Source organism: Callorhinus ursinus, unplaced genomic scaffold (genome assembly GCF_003265705.2).
Source record: "Callorhinus ursinus isolate GAN/ISIS: 27379988/994484 unplaced genomic scaffold, GSC_fseal_2.0 scaffold23, whole genome shotgun sequence".
Lineage (NCBI taxonomy): Eukaryota > Metazoa > Chordata > Mammalia > Carnivora > Otariidae > Callorhinus > Callorhinus ursinus.
The window spans coordinates 414,014-439,822 of record NW_027397085.1 but is presented as its reverse complement, the minus strand read 5'-3'; the positions used below and the strand labels follow the sequence as shown (position 1 = coordinate 439,822).

Below are 25,809 nucleotides of genomic sequence, written 5' to 3'. Positions count from 1 at the left end.
GTGGCACTTTCTTCCTCCTTTCGCTCCCTTCTTCTCCTCCATCTCTACCCCGTCCTGTGTGCCTATCGCAGCCCTGGCTTCCCGGCTCTCCCAAAGCCCCTCGCCGGTCAGAAGCCGGCGACTGCGCCCAGCCCAGGTCCCGCTCAGCCGGGTCGGCTCCCCCACCCCGCACTCAGGCCTTTCCCTCCGCCGCCCACGCTCCCCGCTCCGGCCGCCCCCTCTCTTCCCAGCGAACGGGCTTGCCCGCCAAGGGGGCCGCCCCGGTCTCGGCCCTCCCCCGGCCCCGGCCGGCCAGACCATAAAGAGCCGGGCGGCGGCCGCCCAGCCAGCTGCTAGCGCACCCAGCTCCGCGCGGCGGCTGGACGCGAGCACTGCCCCCGACGGCAGCCCCGGACGCCGCGCCCTGCACACGCCTCGCGCTCCCTTAACCTGCGCCGCCCGCGGGGCCCGACGGAGGGACAGCGCGCCGCTGGGGACACCGAGGCACGGCCAGGCTGCCGTCGCTCGGGAGCGCCCGCGGCTGCAGGAAGAGCCAACATGCTGGCCCCGCGCGGAGCCGTCTTCCTCCTGCTGCACCTGGCCCTGCAGCCGTGGCTGGGGGCCGGCGCCCAAGCCACCCCCCAGGGTAAGTGGGCTCGCGCGCGCCGGGGCGAGGGGCGACGGTCCCCGGGTCCCTCCTTCCCGCTCCGCTTGAACGACAGGAGGGACCAACTCCGCGCGCGCTACTTGGCCCCTGGCACTTCTCTGTCCCTCTGGGGCCCGAGTCACAGCATTTTGCAATTGGAAATGGTGATTAGAGTATAGCATTTTCTGAGTCCATTATCCAGCGATGAGACCAGTTCCCTAAACAACAGCTTAGGGGAAGCGAAACTTTTCAGTCTATGCGAAGAAGTGGGGTTCATTTCAGAGCTTACCACACGGCTCTAGACCTCTAACAGGTCCTGCCTGGAGTGGGGTGAAATCCAGGTTCTGTTCCCTGCGGTTCTCTCTGGCGGGCCATCCCCTCACGCTTGGCTCCCTAAATTCTCCGACGCGGCTGGAGTGATGTTCCCCCAGAAAGTCTGAGACCGTCATCCCCCAGAAGGGCACAGCATTACTCTATTTGCCCCACCACTCCCTGTTTTCTGTTCTTTGTTTGGACCCCAAAGCCTCCTTTGGGAGTTGGCGTGATCTCTTGATTCCCGAGATAAATGGAGCAGGAAGGACTGAGAAGTCGGTGTTTCTCTTACAGAGGTTTAAAAAAAAAAAAAATCGATATATACGTTAAAAAGACACCCGAGTAATCTTCAAACCCCTAATTGAGATGGGGTGAAAATAACCGTTGGGCAGAACACGAGCTTAGACTGATTTTTTTTTTTTTTTTTTTTGGCAAAGGCCAAAAGGAAGAAATTATTTAAGCAAGAAAAGATCTTAGCGCTCTAACTGGCCATCCAGTGATGACCTTCACCTGTTGATGTATTACTAATGAAATAAAGCTGGGAGAGTCACACAGGTCCAAGTAAAAGTTGTTACTCCTCACAAAGCCCAAGTGAAGAATGCCTGTGAGGGAATTCTCAAAGTCCTTCCCCTCCCATTGCAGTAATCACCCATTTAAACTTTGCATTTCACCACATAACTCCTTTTAATTTTAGACCAGGAAACCAAAATAGTGATTTCAGCGGGTAATGTTCTGCATTTAGTTTGCCTTGAACTATTTGAAATGCTGTAATCTATATTATTGTGACTGCTCTTCTAGGAAGTTGGACAACAATGATTCCGTAATTGTATACACTGTGACATGATCACCACGATAAATCTAGTTAACATCTGTCACCATACAGCATTACAAAAAATTAATTTCTTGTGATGAGAACTTTAGAGATCTTCTCTCTTAGCAACTTCCAAATACCCAATACCATATTATTAACTATAGTCACCATGCTGTACATAATATTCCAGGACTTATTTATTTCATAACTGGAAGTTTGTACCTCTTGACACCTTTCACCCATCCGCCCCCCATTCTGTTCTCTATCTATAAGCTTGGGTGGTTGTTTAAGGTTCCACATATAAAGTGAGATCATGCAGTATTTGTCTTTCTGTGTCTCATGTATTTCACTTAGCATAATGCCCTCAAGGTCCATCCATGTTATCGCAAATGGTGAGATTTCATTCTTTTTTATGGCTAAATAATATTCCATTATATACATATACCACATCTTCTTTATCCATTCATTATTAATGGGCACTTGGGTTGTTTCCATCTCTTGGCTATTGTAAATAATGCTGCAGTGAACATGAACCTGCATATATCTTTTTGAATTAGTGTTTTGGGGCTTGGGTTTGTTTGTTTTGTTTTTTTTATAACTACCCAGCGGTGGAATTGCTGAATCATACGTAGTTCTATTCTTATTTTTTCAAGTACCCTCCACACTGTTTTCCGTAGTGGCTGCACCAATTTACATTCCCACCAACAGTGCACAAGAGGTCCCTTTTCTCCACATCCTCACCAACGCTTACTATTTCTTTAATAATAGCCATTCTAACAGGTATGTGGTGATTACTCATTGTGGTTTTAATTTGCACTTCCCTGATGATTACTGATGTTGACCACCTTCTCATGTGCCTGTTAGCCACCTGTATGTCTTCCTTGGATAGATGTCTGTTCAGATCTTCTGCCAACTTAAAAATCGGATTGTTTGGGTTATTTTGCTATTGAGTTGTGTGAGTTCTTTATATATTTTGGATATTAATCCCTTATCACATAGGATTTGTAAGTATTTTCTCTCATTCTCTAGGTTATCTTTTCCTTTTGTTGATGGTTTCTTCTGTTGTGCAGAAGCTTTTTTGTTTGATGGAGTCCCACTTGTTTATTTTTGCTTTTGTTGCCTTTGCTTTTTGATGTTAGAAGGAATCTTTTTAACATAATTCAAAAGTTTTCTGATTACAGACATTATTTGGCAGTTTTGAATTTATGGGTATAATATTTTGTGTTACATGAATTCTTGACATTTGAACACACAACTTCATGGTGTGCTACAGGTATGGATTTTGCTGCTTCTTAGAGCTGCCTGTTTTATGGGACTTAAAATCAGGCTATACTACCTAAATTACCGGTTAATTTAGTTGCCGTAGATTATCAGATTAAGTCAAGTTTCTGATAGATTCTTTTATTGAGTTAATTAGTGCTTAGATCCTGGCACTATTACGAAAATGTAATAACATTAATGGAAAATTGTTGTCTCATTTCCTTTTCAAAACACTCTCCAAACTCATTACTAACTAATCCCAACTCTGACCCCTTGAGAGAGAAGCCAATGGATTAGATGAACCTTGCAGACTGAAATAGAGTAAATTTAGCTTGAGCTAGATTATGAACATAATCATAGATCAAGAATCAGGGATAGTAAGAGTTTAGTTTTGAGTGCAATTCACATACCTTAAACTCACATCTGCCGATGCTTTGTCCTAAATAGAACTTCTAGACGTATTGTCTGATTGCCCTTTGCTCTTACTGGTGGAAATGTAAAGCTTCCAGTTCTTTGGAAATTAAAAAATTCTGTTTCCCCTTTGAAGTACAGTAGGCAGGAGTATTCAAGTTTTATGGGAATGTGGAGTGCTAGAAGGAACATAATAGATTTTCTGCTTTATATATATATATATATATATATATATATATATATATATATATATATGAATTTTAGTACCAAATTCATTATTTTGTAAGACCCTAAGTGCATGCGAAAGAAACAATACGGATCTGGTATAAAGACAGGTTGTCTTTTAAAGAATAGATATTCTTGAGTAACTAGGTTTTTGCCTCTTTGTTTTATAACTTTTATTTTTTTCCTACTGCAAAAGCAACACCTGTTCATTGTTAAAAATAAAAAATTGGATAGGCAAAAGAAAAGTAAATAAATGTATAATTACACAACCCAGAGATAGCTACTGTTCCTGTTAACATTCTGTTGTGTTGTCTTTCAAATCTTTGCAGGGGCACCTGGGTGGCTCAGTTGGTTAAGCATCTGCCTTCGGATCAGGTCATGATCTCAGGGTCCTGGGATCGAGCCACACATCGGGCTCCTTGCTTAGCGGGGAGCCTGCTTCTCCCTCTGCCTGCTGCTCCCCCTGCTTGGGCTCTCTCTCTCTCTCAAATAAATAAAAAAATAAAATCTTTAAAAAATTATTAGACAGGGGCGCCTGGGTGGCTCAGATGGTTAAGTGTCTGCCTTCGGCTCAGGTCATGATCTCAGGGTCCTGGGATCGAGCCCCACGTCGGGCTCCCTGCTCAGTGGGAAGCCTGCTTCTCCCTCTCTCCCTCTACTACTCCCCACTGCTCGTACTCTCTCACTTTCTCTGTTGAATAAATAAATAAATAAAATCTTAAAAAAATTATTAGGCAATTTTAGAGGCTAACGTTCATGCAGGCCGTGGAATTGTTCAAACGATATTTGTATAAACCAACAGAAATACTAAGTAACTTCTAGTGAGTATTACCCATTTGGCCTTTGCCTTTAAAATAACTCTGGATGTACACTCTTACACCTTGCACAAATATTACAAAGCTTGAAAGTACTGCTGGCTTAATCAAAAGCAATTTATATAAATACAAATGCGGATTACAGTTTTTGTAGACCACCTCTATCAGTCAGATAGAGGTGGTCTTTCTCAGAAAGAGAAAGCCCGTTGTTTTGTTTTTATATCAGAATTTTTCTTTAAGTAAGCCCTACACCCAACATGGGGCTTGAACTCACAATGCCAAGATCAAGAGTTGCATACTCTAGTGACTGAGCCAGCCAGGCACCCCTGCATCAAGATTTTTAGCAGAGAAATAGTGGAGAACTCTAAATGCATAAAGGGAACACTTGGGTCTCACAGAGGCAGCGAATCATTTTTATGGCACACTGTGTCCCACCCCATCCATGCTTTCTGCTGCATTCCCTGTATCATTTACACTGACCAAGAAAGTACAATCGGCTCTGGTCCATGGGCTGCATGAGGGACCCTAAGGCAGATATCCACTGCTTGGGGACATAAGAGAAACAGTGACTTGTGTGCTCTCACCTGTCCCCTTTGTACTCTAGGTCGGTAGTGCTTTTCCTAGTGGCCATTTTCAGAGCCATTCTTTGGCCAAATGCAATTTAGGGTTTGCAAATTTAGTCTTCTCTTGGGGGCCATGACCTGGTGAGGAAAATTGTGTTGTACTTTTTCTGATTCAAATGTCCAGCCACTATAAGAGTGATAAGGAAGAACGGGCAATTTTAGCCATGTGGAAAATGATAACAGTGTTATCATCAATGTCAACAGTTGACATTACTTAGGGCTTACTGTCAAACTGTGCCCCCTCAAAATAAACATGTTTGTCTCAAACTTCTTTCACTGATTATCCCCTTTTCTCTGTTCTCTCCAGTCTTTGACCTTCTCCCATCCTCTAGCCAGAGGCTGAACCCAGCTGTTCTGCAGCCGATCCTGACTGACCCCACCCTGAACGAGGTCTATGTGATCTCCACCTTCAAGCTGCACACTAAAAGTTCAGCCACCATCTTTGGCCTTTACTCGTCAACGGACAACAGCAAATACTTCGAATTCACTGTGATGGGACGCTTGAACAAAGGTAAGCACATTTGCAGAAATCATTTTCTTAAGAATCTGCTTTTCCTATTCTAGCATCTGGGGTCTACTTGTCTTAAATGGTTCCCTCCTACAATTTTATTCTCATCCACCATTCATTTCAGTTTTCAATACCAAGTTCTTCTTATTGTACATTGAGCTGTAGGGGAAGGGCAAGTTGATATATGGCACGAGAAGAAGAATTGCTTATGGCCAAAATGCCCATCCTCCAGTTATTCGGGATCCAGTTCGGGAAGGAACAGGACCCAGGACCATTAGGCCACCGTCTTAGATTGGGCTGTTACAGCAAATACTACAGACTGGGTGGCTCAAACAAAAGACCTTTATTTCTCATAGTACTGGAGGCTGAGAAGTCCAAGATCAAGGTGCCAGCAGATTTTGTTTCTGGAGAAAGCCTGGGTGCTGCCACCTTCCTGCTCTGTCCTCACATGGCCTTTCCTCGCTGTGTGTGAGTGGAGAGCGGGAGCTCTCTGGCTTCCTTTCCTTATAAAGATACTAATGCCATCATGAGGGTCCCACCCTCATGACCTAACTTAAACCTAATTACGTCCCAAAGACCCACTTCCTAATACCACCACATGGAAGGCTGGGGCTTCAACAGATGAATTGGGGCGGGGGGGACACAAACATGCATCCTGTAACAGCCACCCACACCATTCTTATGTTCCGTTGGACACACATGTGGCTTAGCAGACCTCACTCCCAGCTCTGCAAGCACTCTCCTGGACTTGAGGGAGAGAATCTGCCTCAGTCAGTAGAACTCAGTGAACAGCTCTCTTTCCCACCTGGCTTGTGCCAACTTACACAGGTCTGACACCTGTTTGCTTGCTTTGCTGTCAAATGTTTCACTGTCACAATGAGTTACTACAAATACTAAGAAGTGGCTCGCAAAGAATAAGGTCACTCTTTTTTCATCTCCTTCCCCTCCACCCGTGCCCCGGGGACAACACCTGTTCCTGCTTATGGAGGAATGTGACAGATACGTGTTCCTGCTGCCACATGTGTTTTTTTTTTTAAGATTTTATTTATTTATTTGACAGCGACACAGCGAGAGAGGGAACACAAGCAGGGGGAGCGGCAGAGGGAGAAGCAGGCTTCCCGCTGAGCAGGGAGCCCGATGTGGGGCTCGATCCCAGGACCCTGGTATCATGACCTGAGCCGAAGGCAGACGCGTAACGACTGAGCCACCCAGGCGCCCCTGCCATATGCTTTTAATAAAAGAAAAAAAAGGACTGGTCCTTCTGGCGAGATTTCATATTTATTTCAGTTTGTTTTACTTGTAGTGCTCCAGACTCTCTATCAGATTCCAGTTGTGATTGAGCACTTACATTTTCAGATATTAGGAGCTGAAAGAAATTCCTCATTCTTAGCTTTCATAAGACTCCAGAGTTGAAAGCAAGAAGGAAAGGGATTTTAACCCCTTTTATGTCATGTTCCAACCACCCCTTACCCCCCACCCCACTCACATGCACTCCATCTGTCCCTCAGGCCTCTCAGGAGCTGGGGTGAGGTCTCCAGTAGTGAAGGGAGTCTAGGGACATGGCTTAGCAGATGGTCTAACCATTCCTGCGCCCTTTGCCCCATCCGTAGCTCTGATGGGAGGTGACTTCACTTACCTCCCTGCCTTGAATCAGACAGCCCCATGCCTCCCATCACTGAAGGAACGGCTCATGCTCTACTAATCAGGCTATTCAGTTTGTGATCTCTAAAAACCACCCTTCTTCATCCAAAGATCAATAGCTTCTCACAGAACTGTGTATTTTAGAGGCATTGAAAGATTTTTCATGGGGTGCCTGGGTGGCTCAGATGGTTGAGCGTCTGCCTTCGGCTCAGGTCATGATCCCAGGGTCCTGGGATCGAGTCCCGCATCGGGCTCCTTGCTCAGCAGGGAGTCTGCTTCTCCCTCTCCCTCTGCCTCTCCCCCTGCTTGTTCTCTCTCTGTCTCTCCTGCAAATGAATAAATAAAAATCTTAAAAAAAAAGATTTTTCATTTAGCTCACCCAGCTTGGTGGCCAAGGGGTCCTCTGTAGAGTGAAAAATGCTGCGTCCAGCTGTTCACCCTCACTGACTCTCCCCCTCCGTTTCGAAATTGGCCAGTATGCATGAGCCCATTGTGGAAAATCCATGTTTCCTGGAAACACAAGGCAGCAACTTCCCGGAACTGATTTTCTGTTTGCTCTACATGGGCAGAGGTAACGCTAGATGGGAAGGTGGAGAGGCCATGGTGTTTGTGTGTTTCCTTTGGACAACCACCAGTCATGTGATTGAGCTGTAAACACCAGCTAATCTCCATGTTGATGAACACCTCTCCACCCTCCAATCTATTAGAGAAGATAAATAGCTTTTAGAATTCTTTTTATAAATATTTTCTAACAGAATCCAGAAATGAAAATTTTCAGAAAACAAAGAGCAATTTATATCAGAGTTTGGAGAGTTGAAGAATTTGACCTAGAGAAGTTTCACTGGAACACTAGGAAAAAGTACAGAGATTTGCCAACACTGGTGAATCTGAAGGTTCTAGAAAAGAGCAGCAGCCCATTCTGATGGGAACAGGGAGAACTCACTGGGTCCATTAGCTCCCCGGAAGAGACGGGGCATGTGGTTGTGACTCCCCGTTGAGGTATTCGATGGTGACCATGCAGGCCTGACATAATTTGAGGGGGCTGGGGGAGAATCCTCTTCCCAGAAGGTGAGTCCCAATCATTACCTAGGGTCCTAGATGCACTCCTGAGGACTGCGTGGCACAAGTTTGCTGCCGAGCTCTCTGCTTCTGCTCTCACACTCCCAAGTCATCCTTCCTGTGGCTGCACGTTACAGTTATAAGCATCACTTGGAACAAGTTATGCCTGACAGCAGAGACATTTAGTGTCTTCCTATTCCAAACTGATTAAGGTACAAGGGTCCTTGCTGGGCAGTCAGGATTTTCTGCTGCATGACCCCTAACCCGCCTCTCCAATTTATCCCTCCTTCCAACCCTCCATGTAGCCTGTGCTTCAGCTGGATGGACTAGTCACCATTCCCTGGGCCCACCCATGCTGTCTGTCCTTCTCCATCCTTGTACCCTCGCCCTCTGCTCCCCACTGGTACATTCCTACACCATCTACAGTTCCCATCTCCTATTCCTTCTGACCTCTTTTATTATGGGATTTCGTGCTTCTGTAAAATGTACTAATCTTAGTTTACCTTGTACTTGAATTACCTCTAGGTCCTCTCTCCAGTAGGTTGTGAGCTCCCTCAAAACAGGCACTGAGCCTCCCTTCGCTCACGTTTGTGTCTGTTGCAGCACCTAGCACAGTGCCTCATACATAGAAGTAGCTCATGAGCAAATTGAATAAATGGAGGCTGAGAAAAGTAGCCTTGTTTGTTAAAGAAGACACGCAGTATTGTGTAAATTCTGGAAGTGCACAGTGTCCAGCACATAGTAGGTCTGGCTCAAATTCATTAATGAATCGATGAATTTTGAAGACCATTTGGATGGAGTTATAAAGGAAATACAGTATTTCTGGTATCAATGTTCTATCATATTGTTAGTAATATAGGTGATACAATTTTGATAGAAATAAGCGTTCTACAGAGACCACCTGGCTGGACAGAAGATCTGGTTGATGCTTTTCTTGTATCTAGCATAGGGCAACTTTCCAGTTAGTATTTTGAGTTCAAGTCACAGTTAAAAATCTTAACAGCTGTGTCTCTAAATTGCTTAGCCCTGGTTTACTGTCTCTACAGTGGGGGTGATAATAGCTACTTCACAGGTTGATTGCAAGAACTGAATTATATAAAGTATAATTTTTTTTAGACTGCAAAGCTCAATAAAAATTTGAGGTTCTGCCATAAGCTTCTATAAGATGGGTGCAAAGAAAGACGAGGGAGAGAGAAAGATCTCTACTTTTTTGGCAACTGTCTTCTGAAGATGATTTGGTGAACTCTTGGCTTGCCTTGATAAGGCCTTCACCTTTCAGAAAAAGCAAACAAGGGGCACCTGGGTGGCTCAGTCGGTTAAGCGGCTGCCTTCGGCTCGGGTCGTGATCCCAGGGTCCTGGGATCGAGCTCCGCATCAGGCTCCCTGCTCAGCCAGGAGTCTGTTTCTCCCTCTCCCTCTGCCCCTTCCCCGCTCATGTTCTCTCCCTCTCTCTCAAATAAATAAATAAAAATCTTTAAAAAAAAAAAAAAAGGAGAAAGCAAACAAGAAGAACTGCTTCTTTAGTCTTAATTTGACTGCCACTGTGGTGGTGCTGTGGTAATGAAGGAAACCCCAAGAATTTGCAGGAATGACTGCAGACAGTCAAGCTTCTTAGCCTAAGGATAGGACGTGTCAAATAATTAGAATAATGGTTCACAGAGAAGCCTGTGGGCTAAAGAGAAACACAGCATGAGAGAGAGAGTGAGAGAGAGAGAAGAGTTTCAAAATTAGAATTCTGAACCTGGTACTGAAGGTGGAAAATGAGGTGCATCAGACATTAATATTTATGGAGCCCTTTTAATGTACCAGGACTGTGCTGAAGGCTCGACACTCATTTCTTTCTTTAATCTTCACAGTATTCTTGTGAGGTGCCCTTGAATTAGCTCAATTTTAAAGTGGTCATATACAGAAAATGAAAGAATTTTAGTGAACTTTAGGACAAACTCCTGGAGGGTGATATTATTATCCTTGTATTTGGGGATTACCTGGGAAAGAAAGCTGGGATTATGTGAAGGTAAATGGGTTCACTAAAAAGAAGTCATGCTAAACTTTTTTTAAAGTAAAGATTCTAAACTGATAGATCAAAAAGATGCTATGAGCATAATGTATCTTCACATCAAAAAAGAATTTTTTGAAGTCACTCATTATATCTTTCTGGATATAAAAAAGAACAAGCTAGATAAATAGTACTGTTAGGGGTTGGTAAGTTGTTTTACAGCAAAGCATCTAGAGTTTTTGACAAGGCTCTATCTTGGGTATTGAACCATTGAACATACCAGTGACTTAAGTGAACATATAAATAGTATTTTATCATGTTGGCAAATGGCACATAGCTGGAAAAGACAGTTGAACATATGGGATGCCATCATCAAGATTAACAAGGTCCTACCAGTCTGACACATATGCTACAATCAGTCAGGTGAAATTTAACGGGAATAAATGTAAATCCATCATCTAGAAGTGAAAAGTAAATTGCCAAAGTACAGGATACGGGACACCTATCCTAAAAGTTCTAGTCAGCAACATTAAGAACCAAGTATTGTTTAACACAAAGCCTGACGTCTAGTAGCTATTTAGAAATGTTTGCTGAATGAATAAATGAAAAGATACAGTGATGTAACAGTCTTTTAAAATCTCCTTAAATTTTAGGCTTCATTAATGCATTTATGTGGCCAGATTAAGGGAGCTAATGCATCCTACCTTAATGTTAACTGTCCAGGCCACACCTAAAATGTTGTGTCTCATCCTGGACACATTTCACAGGGACACTCTCAAGTCCAAGATTGCCTTAAGGAGAGTCACCAAAACAGTAGCCCTCTAGACCCCATTTTTTACAACATCACAAAATCAAAATGTTAAAGGATCTGGAGAAATAAAGGAACCAGATAGAAGACGAGAGAGATGAAAGTTGCCGTAAAATATTTGAAGAATAGCATTTAGATGAAGGATAAGACCAAATCTGTCTATAGCTCTGAAGAATACAATTAGGACCCATTGGTGGAAATCAGAGGGAATTGGCTCTGTATTTGGAAAATCTTAGAGAGCAATCCAAAAGTGAAATGGGTTTCTCTGCAAAGTAATTAGTTCCTTGTTCCTGGAAATGTGCTGGTAGAGGCTATACTTTCATTGAAAGGATTTGTGAAGTGAGATGTTGAGCTAGATGACTTACAGTGCTCATATTCTGTGGTTCTGCTAAGGCCAGAGAGGTTCCATGGGCGCTTAAGGAATTGCTTTGCAACTCTCCTACAACCTGACCTTGGGATTTTGTACACAATCACAGCTTTGTCATCCACCAGATAATTGAGTACATAATGAATCTCATAACTTCTCAAAATATAAAGCCCTCTGCAGATGTTTAACATCATTGCTGTGCTTCCTTTCCCTGGATGGTTTCTTTGCACGGCCGGGGGGTGGGGGGGTGTATACTCTGTGTACTTTACATTTGTTCAAACTGCTGTAAGAAGATTTCAGAACTTCCAGACTGCATCCATCACACCTGGGAGTCACCCAGAGTATTTTCAGGAAAAGCAGTTTGATGATTTACCTTTTATATGTCTTTCCAAAGCATTAAAGTTACAAAGACCCAGTGTATAGGGCCTAAAGATAAATAAGCGAAGGCAAACAAGAATATCCATCACAAGAGACATTAATGGCAAGAAGGCTTTTTTGAAATGTACAATTATTTAAAAAGAAGAGGAAAGGTTGACAGCAATGGCTTTCATCATATATTTAAAAGTGCCAAAGAGCAAAGCCATTTGCCAAGCAAAGCAGAAAGCCCTGGACTACCTTGGCACATTTGCTGCCTGCAGGCCAGATCACTCTGAACTCTTTTGCCCAAGCAGACAAAATATTATCATTTCCAGTCCTTGAAAGCTGCCACCCTGCTTCATCACTTTGACATTCAGTACATCATAATATTTTTGACTACCAAGTCCACTTTTTAAACAGCACCTTTTGAGAATTCTTTTCCAAGAAAGCAATATTTCAAATCTTCATTGCTTGGGTTTGCTCTTTCATCTCCCGCCGGTCACAGAGACGGTCTGGAATCAGGCTAGGCTCTGTGGTTCTGGTGTCAGGCTGGTATCCAGGCATGGATATGGAGCCATAAAATCAGGCCCCAGATTGTCCAGTGTACAAAGATGTGAAGTTTAGAAGGAAAGGATTGGTAAAAATAAACCAATAGAAACTGCCCCCCCCAACATTGTTTAAGAGATTGTGGGTTAAAAAAAAAATCAGAGTAGATACAGGACTACTCTATTTTATCTATTTTTCATTCAATAAGTAGTTGTATTTGGTGTTGTCAGATGCTATGGTATATGAGAAAATCAATAAGAAATAGAATCCTAGTCCCAAGCACTTATGTTCTAATAGAGAAGATAAGAAATAAACACAAATAAATATAGTAATACCTACAGTTGTATAGCAGTTTATAGTTTTTACATTTTATTTGACCACCACTGAAAAAATGAGACAGAAAGGGCAAGTCTTATTAGCTCCATTTAATAGTTTAAGAAATGGACACTTAGCCAAATGAACAGGCCCAGGGTCACATAGCTATTAGGTATCTGGGCCATGACTGGATTCTGCATCCTGGGAAGGTAGAGCTAGAAAAGTCCCGAGCAAGTATTATGGGAACAGGAATGAGAAAAATTGCCGGGCATGGGGAAGAAGGAAGACTTCAGGGAGGAGGGTGCATTGGAGCTGGATGTTGGCTTCAGACGTGTAACAGTGCTGGGTCAGGAAAGAGGGATGGAGAAGAGAACATTCTCCACAGAGGGAAGGAGGAGGGAAGCCAGAGAAAGCTAGAGACAGGTAAAAATGTAAGACAGGTTGTTCAGCTCGGCTGGGCATCAGCACGGAGGGGAAGGAAGGCCGGGGGAAGGTGGCAGCTAGTCCTGGGATGAGGAGTTTAGGTGTTATTTAGGAACGACTAGATAGCTATTAAAAGATTTCATTTGCTTGCTAGTGTGTGGCTTTGAGAAGGCAATAACTTGGTCAGAAGAGTCCTATAAGGTTAAGCTGTCAGTCCAGAAAAACAGCAAGAAAGCTTCAGCAGGAAGGTGAGTCAGGAATCTGGGGCCACACCCAGCGACAGAGCAGAGTAGAGGTGGGACATGCCATGGGGAGACCCGTAACCTTTGGTTGTAATCAGATGCGCACGGGTCTTTGTACTGGCCCTAGGAGAACTGGATCCATAGTGCCAACAAGCTGGTTTTAGCTAGTGGTGAGTGAAGAGGGATTATGAGAACTCAGCAAGCCGCTGCTGAAGAAACAAAGTCGTGCCCATTGACTGTTTCCCCGAGTGCAGTGCGTGGTGATGGGCAGAGGTGTGGTGGACCCAGGAGAAGACAGCTCCTTCCAGCTTCAGGGGGGCTGGCTTTGCACTCATGCCTGAGGAGGAAATGATTGTGTTATTAGCTCTGTGGGTACTTCCCTTCTGTTGTGCTCCCTCTGCTGTGTGTCTATGAGCTTTAGACTGTTTCTGGACTCACTATGACTGATGTGAAAACATTGAGCTTCCTGAGCAGGTGCCTGTCTGCCCTCTGGGGTAGTCTTACTGCTCTGAAGATAAAATAAGTATTGAGGCACTGAAGTAAGGAGTTTGCAATAAAACAGAAAAATGAAAAATGGAAGCCATAAGAGGAATGAGAATTACTGGATCAAATATGAAGAATGGTAAATGTCAAAGCACTTGATAATTTTTCTGCTAACAGACATTGTGAAGATGGAAGTTTCCATAATTCTTCTTTTCCTTTTTTTTTTCTCTTGCTATTGTCACAAGATCTAGGAGCATGAGGAATTTGTCATTTCGTGTTGCATTGCAACACAAAGCAAGGCAGAAGTATAGAATGCCCTTAAATGACAGCATGAACACAATAGGAGCATTTGCTACCTGCAACAGATGTTGAATTGCCACTCTCTAAACTTTTTAATTTATATATGAAATGCTTTCAATGCAATCATTTTATTATTCATTGAAAGTTCATGTGCACAATGTTTAATGTGCACCTGTTATGTGTAAAGTACTCCACTGGGTACTATTTATAAAATTAAACTTAGTGATTCAGTTATGAAAATAAATCATGGCCCACATGCCCTGGAAGGCCTATTAAAAAGCAGGCAAGATGCCCATGAAAGTGTTTCCTTTGAATTCCACAGAAATAGCAGTTTGGGGAAGAAAACCAAGGCCATTTGTTTTAAGCCACTATGGGTATCCTCTTCAACTGTTAATATGAGGAGGCTAGATTGTGGCTGTAAGGAGAATAAGGAGATGTTGACTATACGTGTCTGTGACCCTAACTGAAGTTTGGTGGTCCCAGTGGTATTTTCATGGGCCTGTAAAAATTCCAGGTATTTATAAAACTGTTGAAAACAATAAAGAAATAAGAGTTTAAATTGGACAGCCACATGCAGAAGAATAAAACTGGACCATTTCCTTACACCACACACAAAAATAGACTCAAAATGGTTGAAAGACCTAAATGTGAGACAGGAGTCCATCAAAATCCTAAAGGAGAACACAGGCAGCAACCTCTTAGACCTCAGCTGCAGCAACTTCTTCCTAGAAACATTGCCAAAGGCAAAGGAAGCAAGGGCAAAAATGAACTATTGGGACTTCATCAAGATAAAAAGCTTTTGCACAGCAAAAGAAAGTCAACAAAACCAAAAGACAACCGACAGAATGGGAGAAGATATTTGCAAATGACATATCAGATAAAGGGCTAGTATCCAAAATCTAGAAAGAACTTACCAAACTCAACACCCAAAGAACAAATGATCCAATCAAGAAATGGGCAAAAGACATGAACAGACATTCTTGCAAAGAAGACATCCAAATGGCCAACAGACACAGAAAAAGTGCTCAACGTCGCTCAGCATCAGGGAAATCCAAATCAAAACCTCAATGAGATACCACCTCACACCAGTCAGAATGGCTAAAATTAACAAGTCAGGAAACGACAGGTGTTGGCGGGGATGCGGAGAAAGGGGAACCCTCCTACACCAACCCTGTTGGTGGGAATGCAAGCTGGTGCAGCCACTCTGGAAAACAGTCTAGAGGTTCCTCAAAAAGTTGAAAATAGAGCTGCCCTACGACCCAGCAATTGCACTACTGGGTATTTACCCCAAAGATACAAATGTAGGGATCCGAAGGGGTATGTGCACCCTGATGTTTATAGCAGCAATGTCCACAATAGCCAAACTATGGAAAGAGTCAAGATGTCCATCGACAGATGAATGGATAAATAAGATGTGGTGTGTGTATACACACACACACACACACACACACACACACACACACACAATGGAATATTATGCAGCCATCAAAAGGGATGAAATCTTGCCTTTTGCAATGACATGGATGGAACTGGAGGGTATTATGCTGAGCAAAATAAGTCAGTCAGAGAAAGACATGTATCATATCATCTCCGTGATATGAGGAATTCTTAATCTCAGGAAACAAACTGAGGGTTGCTGGAGTGATGGGGGGTGGGAGGGGTGGGGTGGCTGGGTGATGGACATTGGGGAGGGTATGTGCTATGGTGAGCACTGTGAATTGTGTAAGACTGTTTTATCACAGACCTGTACCTCTGAGATAATACATTATATGTTTAAAAAAAAAAAAAAAAGGGCACCTGGGTGGCTCAGTTGGTTAAGCAATTGCCTTCGGCTCAGGTCATGATCCTGGAGTCCCTGGATCGAGTCCCGCATCGAGCTCCCTGCTCGGCAGGGAGTCTGCTTCTCCCTCTGACCCTCCCCCCTCTCATGTGCGATCTCTCTCTCTCTCTCTCTCTCGTTCTCTCTGTCTCAAATAAATAAATAAAATCTTTTAAAAAAAAAGTATGAAGGGAGAAATGAAGGGGGAGGAAATCGGTGGGGGAGATGAACCATGAGAGACTATGGACTCTGAGAAACACTGAGGGTTCTAGAGGGGAGGGGGTGGGGGATGGGTTAGCCTGGTGATGGGTATTAAGGAGGGCACGTACTGCATGGAGCACTGGGTGTTATACGCAAACAATGAATATGGAACACTACATCAAAAACTAATGATGTAATGTATGGTGATTAACATAATAAAATAAAATTTAAAAAAGTTGAATTAGTGGGGTACCTGGGTGGCTCAGTTGGTTAAGTGTCTGACTCTTGGTATTGGCTCAGGTCATGGTCTTGGGGTCTCAACCTCACATCTGTTTGTCTCTCTCCCTCTGCTCCCCCCTTCTCTCTCTCTCAAATAAATAAAATCTTTAAAGAGTTGAATTAGTGCATATGTTTTGGTCAATTTCCCCCCTTTTGGGTACCATATATGCCTCCAGTTTCCAGCTATGCAGTTGCTATTTAAATTCTCAACAATATTAAGTAGAGGGGTAAAAATTCTGTGGTATCCCATATTTAAAATATCTCAAGAATTTCTACTCCTGTCTCTTTTCTTCCTTCTTATTCTTTCTTTTCATACCACATTTATTTACATCTTACCAGTACTTTACTTCAGGAAACCTAGTATCATATTATAGTCATAGAAAGTTTTCCTAGTCAGTCTGTCTTGCCAGGTCTTACCAATTCTTTTCTCTTGGTAAGCAAGCGGTGGTGACCACGTAAGCATAAAAGAAGATCTCCTTACTCCTCCTAGCCTCTCTACATCACAGGACCTAAGGCCATCTGGCCCTCTCCAGCCATGGTCAAATGGAAAAGCAGACCCAGTCAGATTTGAGAAGCAGTGGGAATACCCACCTAGAAAGTGTAATATATTTGGAGGAAGCCTTCAAATAAACTCTAAAGTTTCACAGCAGTGATTATTTTCTCTGGTAGTACTGCAACATAAACAGGCTGATTACTCCATGAGGCAGCACCAAGTTGGCATTTATACTCTACAGAAAAGGTACCTGAGGAAAGGTAGTCCAAGTTACTGGCTACAAATCCTACAGCTTGACAGAAGCACAGTCTGGGTATATGTGTGTAATTCATTTCTTTTTTTGTGTGTGTGTGTTATATAAGTAATGCGTGTTTCTTGTGCAAAAATTAGACAATGAAGATGAGCAAGAGGAAAAACACATCATCCAAGTAACCAACAATGACCGTATTAATGTTGACATATTTCCTTCTAATTTTCTGTATATTTTTTTCTGTATGAAATTACACTGTGACTCAACCCTTTTTTCACTCAACAAAATACTGGGAACATTTCTGTGTTTTTAATATGCACCTTTTCCACAGTATTCCATTTCATGATTACATCATAATTTAAGTAGCCAGCCTGCCCTCTCTTTTTATACATACGTGTTGTGCCAAATGTTTCTTACATATTTCTGAAATGACTGCTGGTAATGAACTTGGGTTTGACAGTGGTACCTTTGAATGGATCTGGAGGTGTTCTTGGTAGGCTCAGTAAGCCCTGGGAAGCAATTCACTTTCATCTTTATAGCAAACCTCACCCAGTGGGCTTTACTCCCAGAGGCTCAGCAGCCAGGAACAGATTTTAGCTCAGGGCTCAATAAATTCAAGGCAATAATGGAGTAAAACCAGACAGAAAACCAGAATCCTAAAGTGTGTATAAGTTTTTATTTAACAAAAAGTGGAAGTGCTTAAGCCTAACAAGATAAGTGAATAGATAGCTACCTGCATAGAAAAAAAAAAAAAAAAAAAAGAGAAAATGAGGTAGCGGATCCCCCTCTAGCCCTCCTTTTGCAACCATGGACGTCTTTGGCTCTCTGAGCATCATTAAACTGAAGACAGTATGACGGATTATACTTCATGCAGTATATGCTCACAAAGGCCTATCCATACGTCACATTTTTTTTTAAGATTTTTATTTATTGAGAGAGAGAGAGAGAGTGGTAGAGAGAGAGCATGAGAGGGAGGAGGGTCAGAGGGAGAAGCAGACTCCCCGCTGAGCAGGGAGCCCGACGCGGGACTCAATCCCGGGACTCCAGGATCATGACCTGAGCCGAAGGCAGTCGCCTAAGCAACTGAGCCACCCACGTCACATTCTTTTAGTCATGGACTAAACCACATTCCGTTTCAAATTCTAGGCCTGCCACTTACAGTGTCCTTGAGCAAGTGCCTTCACTTCCCTGAGCTTCACTTTTGTCATCTGGAAGTTATTCCAGTTTGCTAATGTTGCAACAAATAGAAATTAAATATTGAAAGCAACTCAGGGCAGCATCCAGACCCACAGTGTAGTGCTCAGTAAATGTTTAGTAAATTAATTTATGCGTTGAGGAGCTTACTTGGATTTCAGTTGACTTTTGATGAGTTCTCCTTCCTCATTTTACTTATCACTGTCTGAAATTGTTTATTTTCAGATTTGCTACTTACTGTCTGTATTTCCATGAGCACAAAACATCCGCAGTAACAGAGTGGCTTGCCAGTGCCATTAGAACAACACCTGGTCGGGATGCCTGGGTGGCTCAGGTCATGATCCCAGGGTCCTGGGATCTAGGCCTGCATCAAGCTCCCTGCTCAGCAGGAAACCTGCTTCTCCCTCTCCCACTCCCCCTGCTTATGTTCCCTCTCTCTGTGTGTGTCTCTCTCTGTCAAAAAAAAAAAAAGAACAACGCCTGGCACTTAAGATGTTGAATATTTCTGGTTCCAGCTTACTTGGATTCTTTCCAGTAACCCAGCCTTGTGACCTGGAGGCTGTTCAGCAGATACTTGCCCCCTGACGCTCTTTATCTCATCATTCACTGATATGTGCTTGGTTCCAGCCATCCTCCGTTACCTGAAGAACGATGGGAAGATTCATTTGGTGGTTTTCAACAACTTACAGCTGGCTGATGGCAGGCGGCACAGGGTCCTCCTGAGACTGACCAACTTTCAGCGAGGGGCTGGCTCTGTAGAGCTCTACCTGGACTGTACCCAAGTGGATTCTGTGCACAATCTCCCCAGAGCCTTTTCCAGCCCCTCCCAGAGTCCTGAGTCCGTTGAACTGAGGACTTTCCAGAGGAAGGCACAGGTAGGCACCCACAAACCATTCTCCAACGTGGAAAGATGGGTTGCCCTGGCTCAGGGAATGCAGAGGGCAGGAGTGGGGCTGGCTGTGTAATTAGAATCACCTGAGGAACTCAAACTATCGCTAGAGGGCCCACCCTCAGGACAAATTGAATCAGAATCTATTGAAGTGGTGCCTAGGCATAGGTATTTTTTAAAATACTAATACTAATGGGAAGCTAAAATTGAAAGCGTCTGCTTTAGTTGCTAGGTGAAGACTTTTTGGATATAATTGTGGAGTTGGAAAGGATTAGCAAAAATTTTTAAAAAGCAATCTTAGTGGGTGCCTGTCTGGCTCAGTTGGTAGAGCATGTGACTCTTGAGAGTGGGGTCGTGAGTTCGAGCCCCACGTTGGGCATGGAGATTATTTAAAACAAACAAAAAACAAAAACAAAATCTTAGGACAATAGGATCTACTTTTAATTTTTCTATAATGATATTATTTTTAACAAAAGTGATAAAGAATGATTGGAAACTGCCAAGCACTTAGGAACAACATTTTCACAGGTCTTTTTAGAGCGTCCCTAACAAAAAAGGACCTTATTGCCAACTTAGTTCCATGAGGCCTTAATAGTTCCATCACCTCTGTCATCTGTTTTATGCCATGTTGATGGTATTTTTTATTATATCATGATACCTACTGTAGAAATTGCCACATGTATTTCTTTTAAAATTTTGTGTTAGGAAGTAGTTTGTTTCCTATAAAGAACTAGCATTCTTTGTCCTTTCCATTAATTATAACTATTACTGGTCATAGTTCCCGAATTTTATCTGACGTGGAAGTCAATGCCAAAATCAGTAACTGTGTTCATCTGTTATGGCCCATAATGTTATTTTTCTGTGCCTCAATCCTCATTTTGCATTTCTATTTTATTATTTTATTATATGTGCTTGAGTTACAAGCTGCTCTGAACCCTTTGTACAAAGAGGCTGGGTGTAAATAATAATAATCATTACAACTAGGAATGCTGAGAAGTTTTACATAATAATATAAAAACTATGAATCTGATACTAGAATTTTGTGCTTGGAAAATAGGAAGCATCTTCAAGCAGAAATTGCAAGAAAGCTAAAATCCAAGGATTTTGTTTTGCTTTTTGCAGAAAAAGAGAGAAGATGTTTATACTAAGCATAGATTTACATAGAAAAAGAGTAGTGAATAGAGAGAGATGCATAACTTTATTTCTGAATCCCCAAAGTAGCCCAAAGAATCAGAATGATATAAATTATATCACTGCCATTTCAGAAATTAGTGTCTACCACCAAATAAGTCAATTTCTAAAAGCCAGGAGTCAGCCACGACAAGGTCGTCAGAAACTATACTTATCAGAATTTTTTCAAAAGTTCTAAATCCTTAGACTGTCAGAGACTACAGTGCTCTATCTTCATAGTCACTTCATTTATTCAGTGAATTAACAAATAGGTATATTCTAGGCATTAGGGATAAAGCATAGTGGACAAAATAGTCATGGCCCTGCCTCCATAGAGCTCATAGCCGGATGTCCAGAACAATATCCGTTATATAACACGTGTTGTATATGTCATAACTTAGCTAAATTAAAAAGTAGAATTCCTCTGAAAATCCTTAGCATCCTCATTTTTAAAATAAGGATGATGACTTTACATTAGCAATTAACATAAACTTTTTCTGTCATGAATATATAATGGTACAATCAAAAGTTATAAAATAAAGGGGTGAGGAAATTGATGTTGTGACTAACAATGAATGATTGATATCAACCCATAATGCAAAAATATGATTCCAGCTACCTAATAACCATAGTAGATACTGTTTATTCATTCTCCTAGCCCAAGATGGTCAGGGACTTTGCTAAAACCTGGAGTTAAGACATCCTAAAAACAATAGTGTTTAAAATTGAGATCAGTATTTTATTTATTACGGTCTAAACTCCATAAACAAATTCCAGACAATTCTTAACAGGCTCCTGCCACAGAATAACTTGTTTAACCATGAAACTCAAAGCCTTTCCTCTTCTCAGATCTACCTTGATGAACCCTCAGGCCAAGCTGGATGCTAACATGTTCCTAGGCTATTGGCTCCTTCCATATTTGCTTCAGTCAAAAGGATAGAGCTGGCAGGTTTTAGAAAGAAATCAAACCCACAAAATTATGTAAGATGTCAGAGTCCAAGGATACAGGGCTACTTAGTCTGTTGGGAAAATTGGGTGAGTATGCAAGCACATTGGCTTTTGAGCAGTGTCAGCAATGTGTGGTATGAATGTGATTTCTTCCAGGACTTCTTGGAAGAGCTGAAGCTGGTGGTGAGAGGCTCGCTGTTCCAGGTGGCCAGCCTGCAAGACTGCTTCCTGCAGCAGAGTGAGCCACTGGCCACCACAAGCACAGGTGTGGGCTCTTGGGCAGTTGGCACGCCTCCATCAATCCAGATAAAGCCTCAGCCCCCTAAGGGCCCTGGGTCCCATCACTGAAAGGTGGACTTCGGCAGAGCATCCTGATAGGATGTGTCTATAGAAATCAGGCTTTTGTACCAAAGTCCAGGACAAGAAATATCGCCATTGCAATTTTTATTTTTATAACTCAAGAATTTGGGCTAACAGCCAGTGGCATCATTATCATTTTTTAGGTGAATTAGATGAATTAACCCCAAGTTAAATTCCTGTGCCCTAGGTATTTGTCATGATGGTTCTCTGGGAAATCATTTGTTTTTGAGCCACTGTAGGAGCATCTGTTCGTGGCTGAATGCTCCTTGTCTTTTATTATTGCTACAGGAGACTTTAATCGGCAGTTCTTGGGGCAAATGACGCAACTAAACCAGCTGCTGGGAGAGGTGAAGGATCTTCTGAGACAGCAGGTAATGACGAGGACAAAGCATCAGAAAACCCTAGTCTTGCCAGAACAACTCACTGTACAAGCTAGTGGAACTGCAGAGGTGGGGAGGCGGGCGAGGGGGCAGACCTCAGTGGCCCCGTGCACCACCCTGGAGGTCTCTCTTAGGGCTCTGGAAATGGGGGACAGGTGTGTGAGAAACACACCATGGCTCCGAGCAGAGAGGGAGCCTTCAAGGGCTACCTGAGCACTCCTTTAAGAAGTGTTTACTAGATTGCTACACGTGAATTCTTTCATTCCTGGATTACGTATCAGATCCTCCTTTTCCATCTTGTTTTTCCCTTCCCGTTTCTAAAGGTCAAGGAAACCTCATTTTTGCGAAACACTATAGCTGAGTGCCAGGCTTGTGGTAAGTGCTGTTCCAATAACAGCTTCGTTCTGAGTTGTATGGGCATGTGAGGATAGATGAAGGACCTGGGGTGAGGCTACATTGACTATGGTTTCTGGACGTTTGGCACAGAGTTGGAGGGAAGGGAGAGCTCGTTGGGAAGCCAAATTTCATTTTGTATCAGCTGTTTTTCTGGTGGTCACTAAGTATGTGGATTATTGTTTTTCTCTAGGTCCACTCAGCTTTCAGTCCCCAACCCCAAACACACTGGTGCCCCTGGCACCCCCAGCACCCCCAACACCCCCAGTGCGCCGTTGTGATTCCAACTCATGTTTCCGCGGTGTCCGGTGTATGGACACCAGAGATGGCTTCCAATGTGGGCCCTGCCCCAACGGCTACACAGGAAATGGGATCACCTGTTCTGATATTGATGAGGTAAAAGTTCAACTTGATGGGGTAGAGGCTCCCTAAGTATCTGGGACACCCTACAGCCAGGTGGATGACTAAGGGATGACTTGGGGTGTCCTCCAGGTGACATAAAAACTACACCCTCCTGAAACCTTAGAGACCACGAGGGACCGTGAGCAGGGGGACGAAGGAGGCATGACGCACCATTGTGGCTGCGTTCATCATATCTCCTCTCTCCGTGTCTCCAGCTGCTCCCCTGGGCCACGTTGCTACCGTGCTGACATTTGTACTCCAACATTGATGATTTCTCGTATGCAGTCAACATTACAGTTCTGATTTTTCTACACTTCTACATATGTGGGAGGAGGAAGATCTGTGTTAGGGTATATTTCAGGGCTTGCAACTAATTTCTTCAGCCTTCCTAAATTAGAAATGCAGAGGGGACTCTCAAACCAACAAGCCCTGTTAAGGAGGTTCTATAACCTGTGAGTAATCAGAAGTGCTGAAGGATGGAGCCAGAAAGACACATACAGCGAGTACAGGCTGTTTGGCCGGCTTGCGAAGCCTCCGCAGGAGACAGATTCAAGGGCGTGGTTAGCCAGTAGGTAGTCCAGTCCCAAAGCAGTGTTCACATAGGTAGCAAGGCTACCATCAGAAATATGCCTTTCCCTTCCCACCAGGCCAGGGGAGGGTAGTAAGCAATTAAGATGGTCTGTAGTGATCCCTCAGTTGCAGAATCATCGTGCGTGTTTCACAGAACTGCATCTGGTTTCTGTCTGTGAGCTGGAATTTTCCTCCTTTTGAAAGTGCAGGAAGTGGTCATGTTTTTTACATTAGCTGAGGTGGTTAAAAAAAAAAAAAAAAAAAAAACAGTCTCCTAGACTCCAAGAGCTTTGGAAGAGCCATGGCTTTGACAGGGCATGAAAGGAGGCACAGACCCTGATAGACCACATCTTACCAAAAACACAAGTACCTTGGCTTTGTCTTCTCTGGATCTCTTCATTTGAGAAGTTGGTTCAGCATTGTGTTTGGATTAATCTAACAGCCAGCTGACAAGTGGTCCAGGAGCAGTGTCCTTTCATGGTGATTTTTATTTTTTTTATTTTATTATGTTAATCACCATACATTACATCATTAGTTTTTGATGTAGTGTCCCATGATTCATTGTTTGCGTATAACACCCAGGGCTCCATTCAGTACGTGCCCTCTTTAATACCCATCACCAGGCTAACCCATCCCCCCACCCCTTCATGGTGATTTTTACATTACAAGGTAGAATATCAGGGAATTGACATGGGGAGGTAGACTGGTGATCATGAAGGACCTTTTCACTTGGCCATGCCATTATTCTGTGATACAGCAAAGCCCACTAAAAGGCAACCCCATACTGCGTGTGTCTAGGATAGTTAAGTAAATAAGCATGTCTGAATAGATGAATGAAAGTTTGTGTTTTCCCTGTGTAGCTAAAGACTTTGGGGTTTGTTTGTTTTGTTTTGTTTTGTTTCCTTCCCAGTGCAAATACCATCCCTGCTACCCAGGCGTGCGCTGTGTGAACTTGGCTCCTGGCTTCCGATGTGAGCCCTGCCCAGTGGGCTTCACCGGGCCCGTGGTACAGGGTGTCGGCATCAGTTTTGCCAAGTCAAACAAGCAGGTGGGCTGAAGTGATGGTCTTTCTATTCATTTTTTTTTAAATCTGAATTACAAACAGAAAAACTTTGTTTTTTTCCCACCTCTTTCATTATAACCTCTTTGAACTGCCAAGTGCCACGTGGAATGTCACGGTGCACGGTAGGCAAATGAGGACGCTTTCCGACTCCTTTCTGAGCATATATGTTCATGATGTCTAGTAGGAAGGAAGCTGTTAAATCAGGATGATAGAGTGTCGCTAGGAAAACAATGAGTGGGGTAATATTAAATATGTGGTGTGATTTCAAGTCCTTTCTGTTAGCCGTTGAACATTTTGTCCCACAGAATAACTTGAGAATCAGGGAAACAAAAGCTTTGAAAAATTAGGTCACTTTTATAGAGTCACTGTTGCTGATAAGAAGCTAGTTCAGAGATGAGAGGATTTCAGGAGTAGAAATAATCCCCTGAGGAAACCCCTCTTCTTCTTCTTATATAAGCTATAAATTGCCATAAAGCACTTGAGCACTTTGTGACAGTCTCCATTTGTTCCCAAATGTTCTACTATATCCTGGCCATTATTTAACTGACTGGCTGTGAAATTCTTTTTGATGTTTTCAGCCCTTAAAAATGGTCGGTCTATAAATATATTTTACTACCTTAGGGAAATTATTAGGTTTGAAGAAGGACAGGAGTTCATTATTTTCTAGCCACCTATCAAAGGATTCTAAAGGGCATCATTTTTTTTAGACTAGAAAAGGGGGGCAGGCTGGACACACAGGAATGACAAGAAGCCATTAGAGTAATGACCCAGAGTTGTCCTTCCTCTATTCTAAAGACAAAATCTCCAAGACTAAACCAAGGAAAATAGACAGAATGAAATAGTCGGTGCTTTATGTGAGCTAGTAAGATTACCAACAATATAGTAGACTGAATGGAAGTAGAAGGAAGCCACTCGCTACACCTTAACAAATTCACGCTCATGGGAGGTGGGAGCAGGGTGTAGGCCCTTGGAGTGGGCATCCAGGGTTTCAGCATCTATGCGGATCTTGAGAAAGACATAACATCCCTTCAGAAAGACACGGGCCTCAGAGAGCTACCCTACCCATTAGAAGGAGATGAGAAAACTACTAGCCCCCCACAAGCGACAAGGAAGCTGGATGTCATCTCTGAGACATGGTTGACAAAAAGGAAAATTGCTTACAACAAATCAAAGCTCCAGGGTTGAACTGCGTACTGTTAAGAGTTTCAAATCTATGTTACACATATAATGGGGAATACAAGCCAGAAAATTAACAGAAAAATTATCCCTGG

The 25,809-nt window shown here is 43.1% G+C and overlaps 1 protein-coding gene across 2 annotated transcripts in view; it reads left to right on the top strand.

Moving 5' to 3' along the window:
* The first annotated feature begins 437 nt into the window (after nt 1-437).
* The window catches only part of THBS4 (thrombospondin 4), a 44,725-nt gene continuing 19,353 nt past the window's right edge, over nt 438-25,809 (top strand). The window contains exons 1-8 of one of the 2 annotated variants that reach the window (XM_025892537.2): nt 438-625; nt 5,390-5,593; nt 18,991-19,238; nt 21,527-21,635; nt 22,019-22,101; nt 22,434-22,485; nt 22,697-22,899; nt 24,386-24,523. In XM_025892537.2, the coding sequence (XP_025748322.2) occupies nt 538-625; nt 5,390-5,593; nt 18,991-19,238; nt 21,527-21,635; nt 22,019-22,101; nt 22,434-22,485; nt 22,697-22,899; nt 24,386-24,523 (1,125 nt within the window). In that variant the 5' untranslated portion in view covers nt 438-537. The remainder of the gene's footprint in view (nt 626-5,389; nt 5,594-18,990; nt 19,239-21,526; nt 21,636-22,018; nt 22,102-22,433; nt 22,486-22,696; nt 22,900-24,385; nt 24,524-25,809) is intronic. The other variant, XM_073905278.1, reaches the window with a different exon arrangement.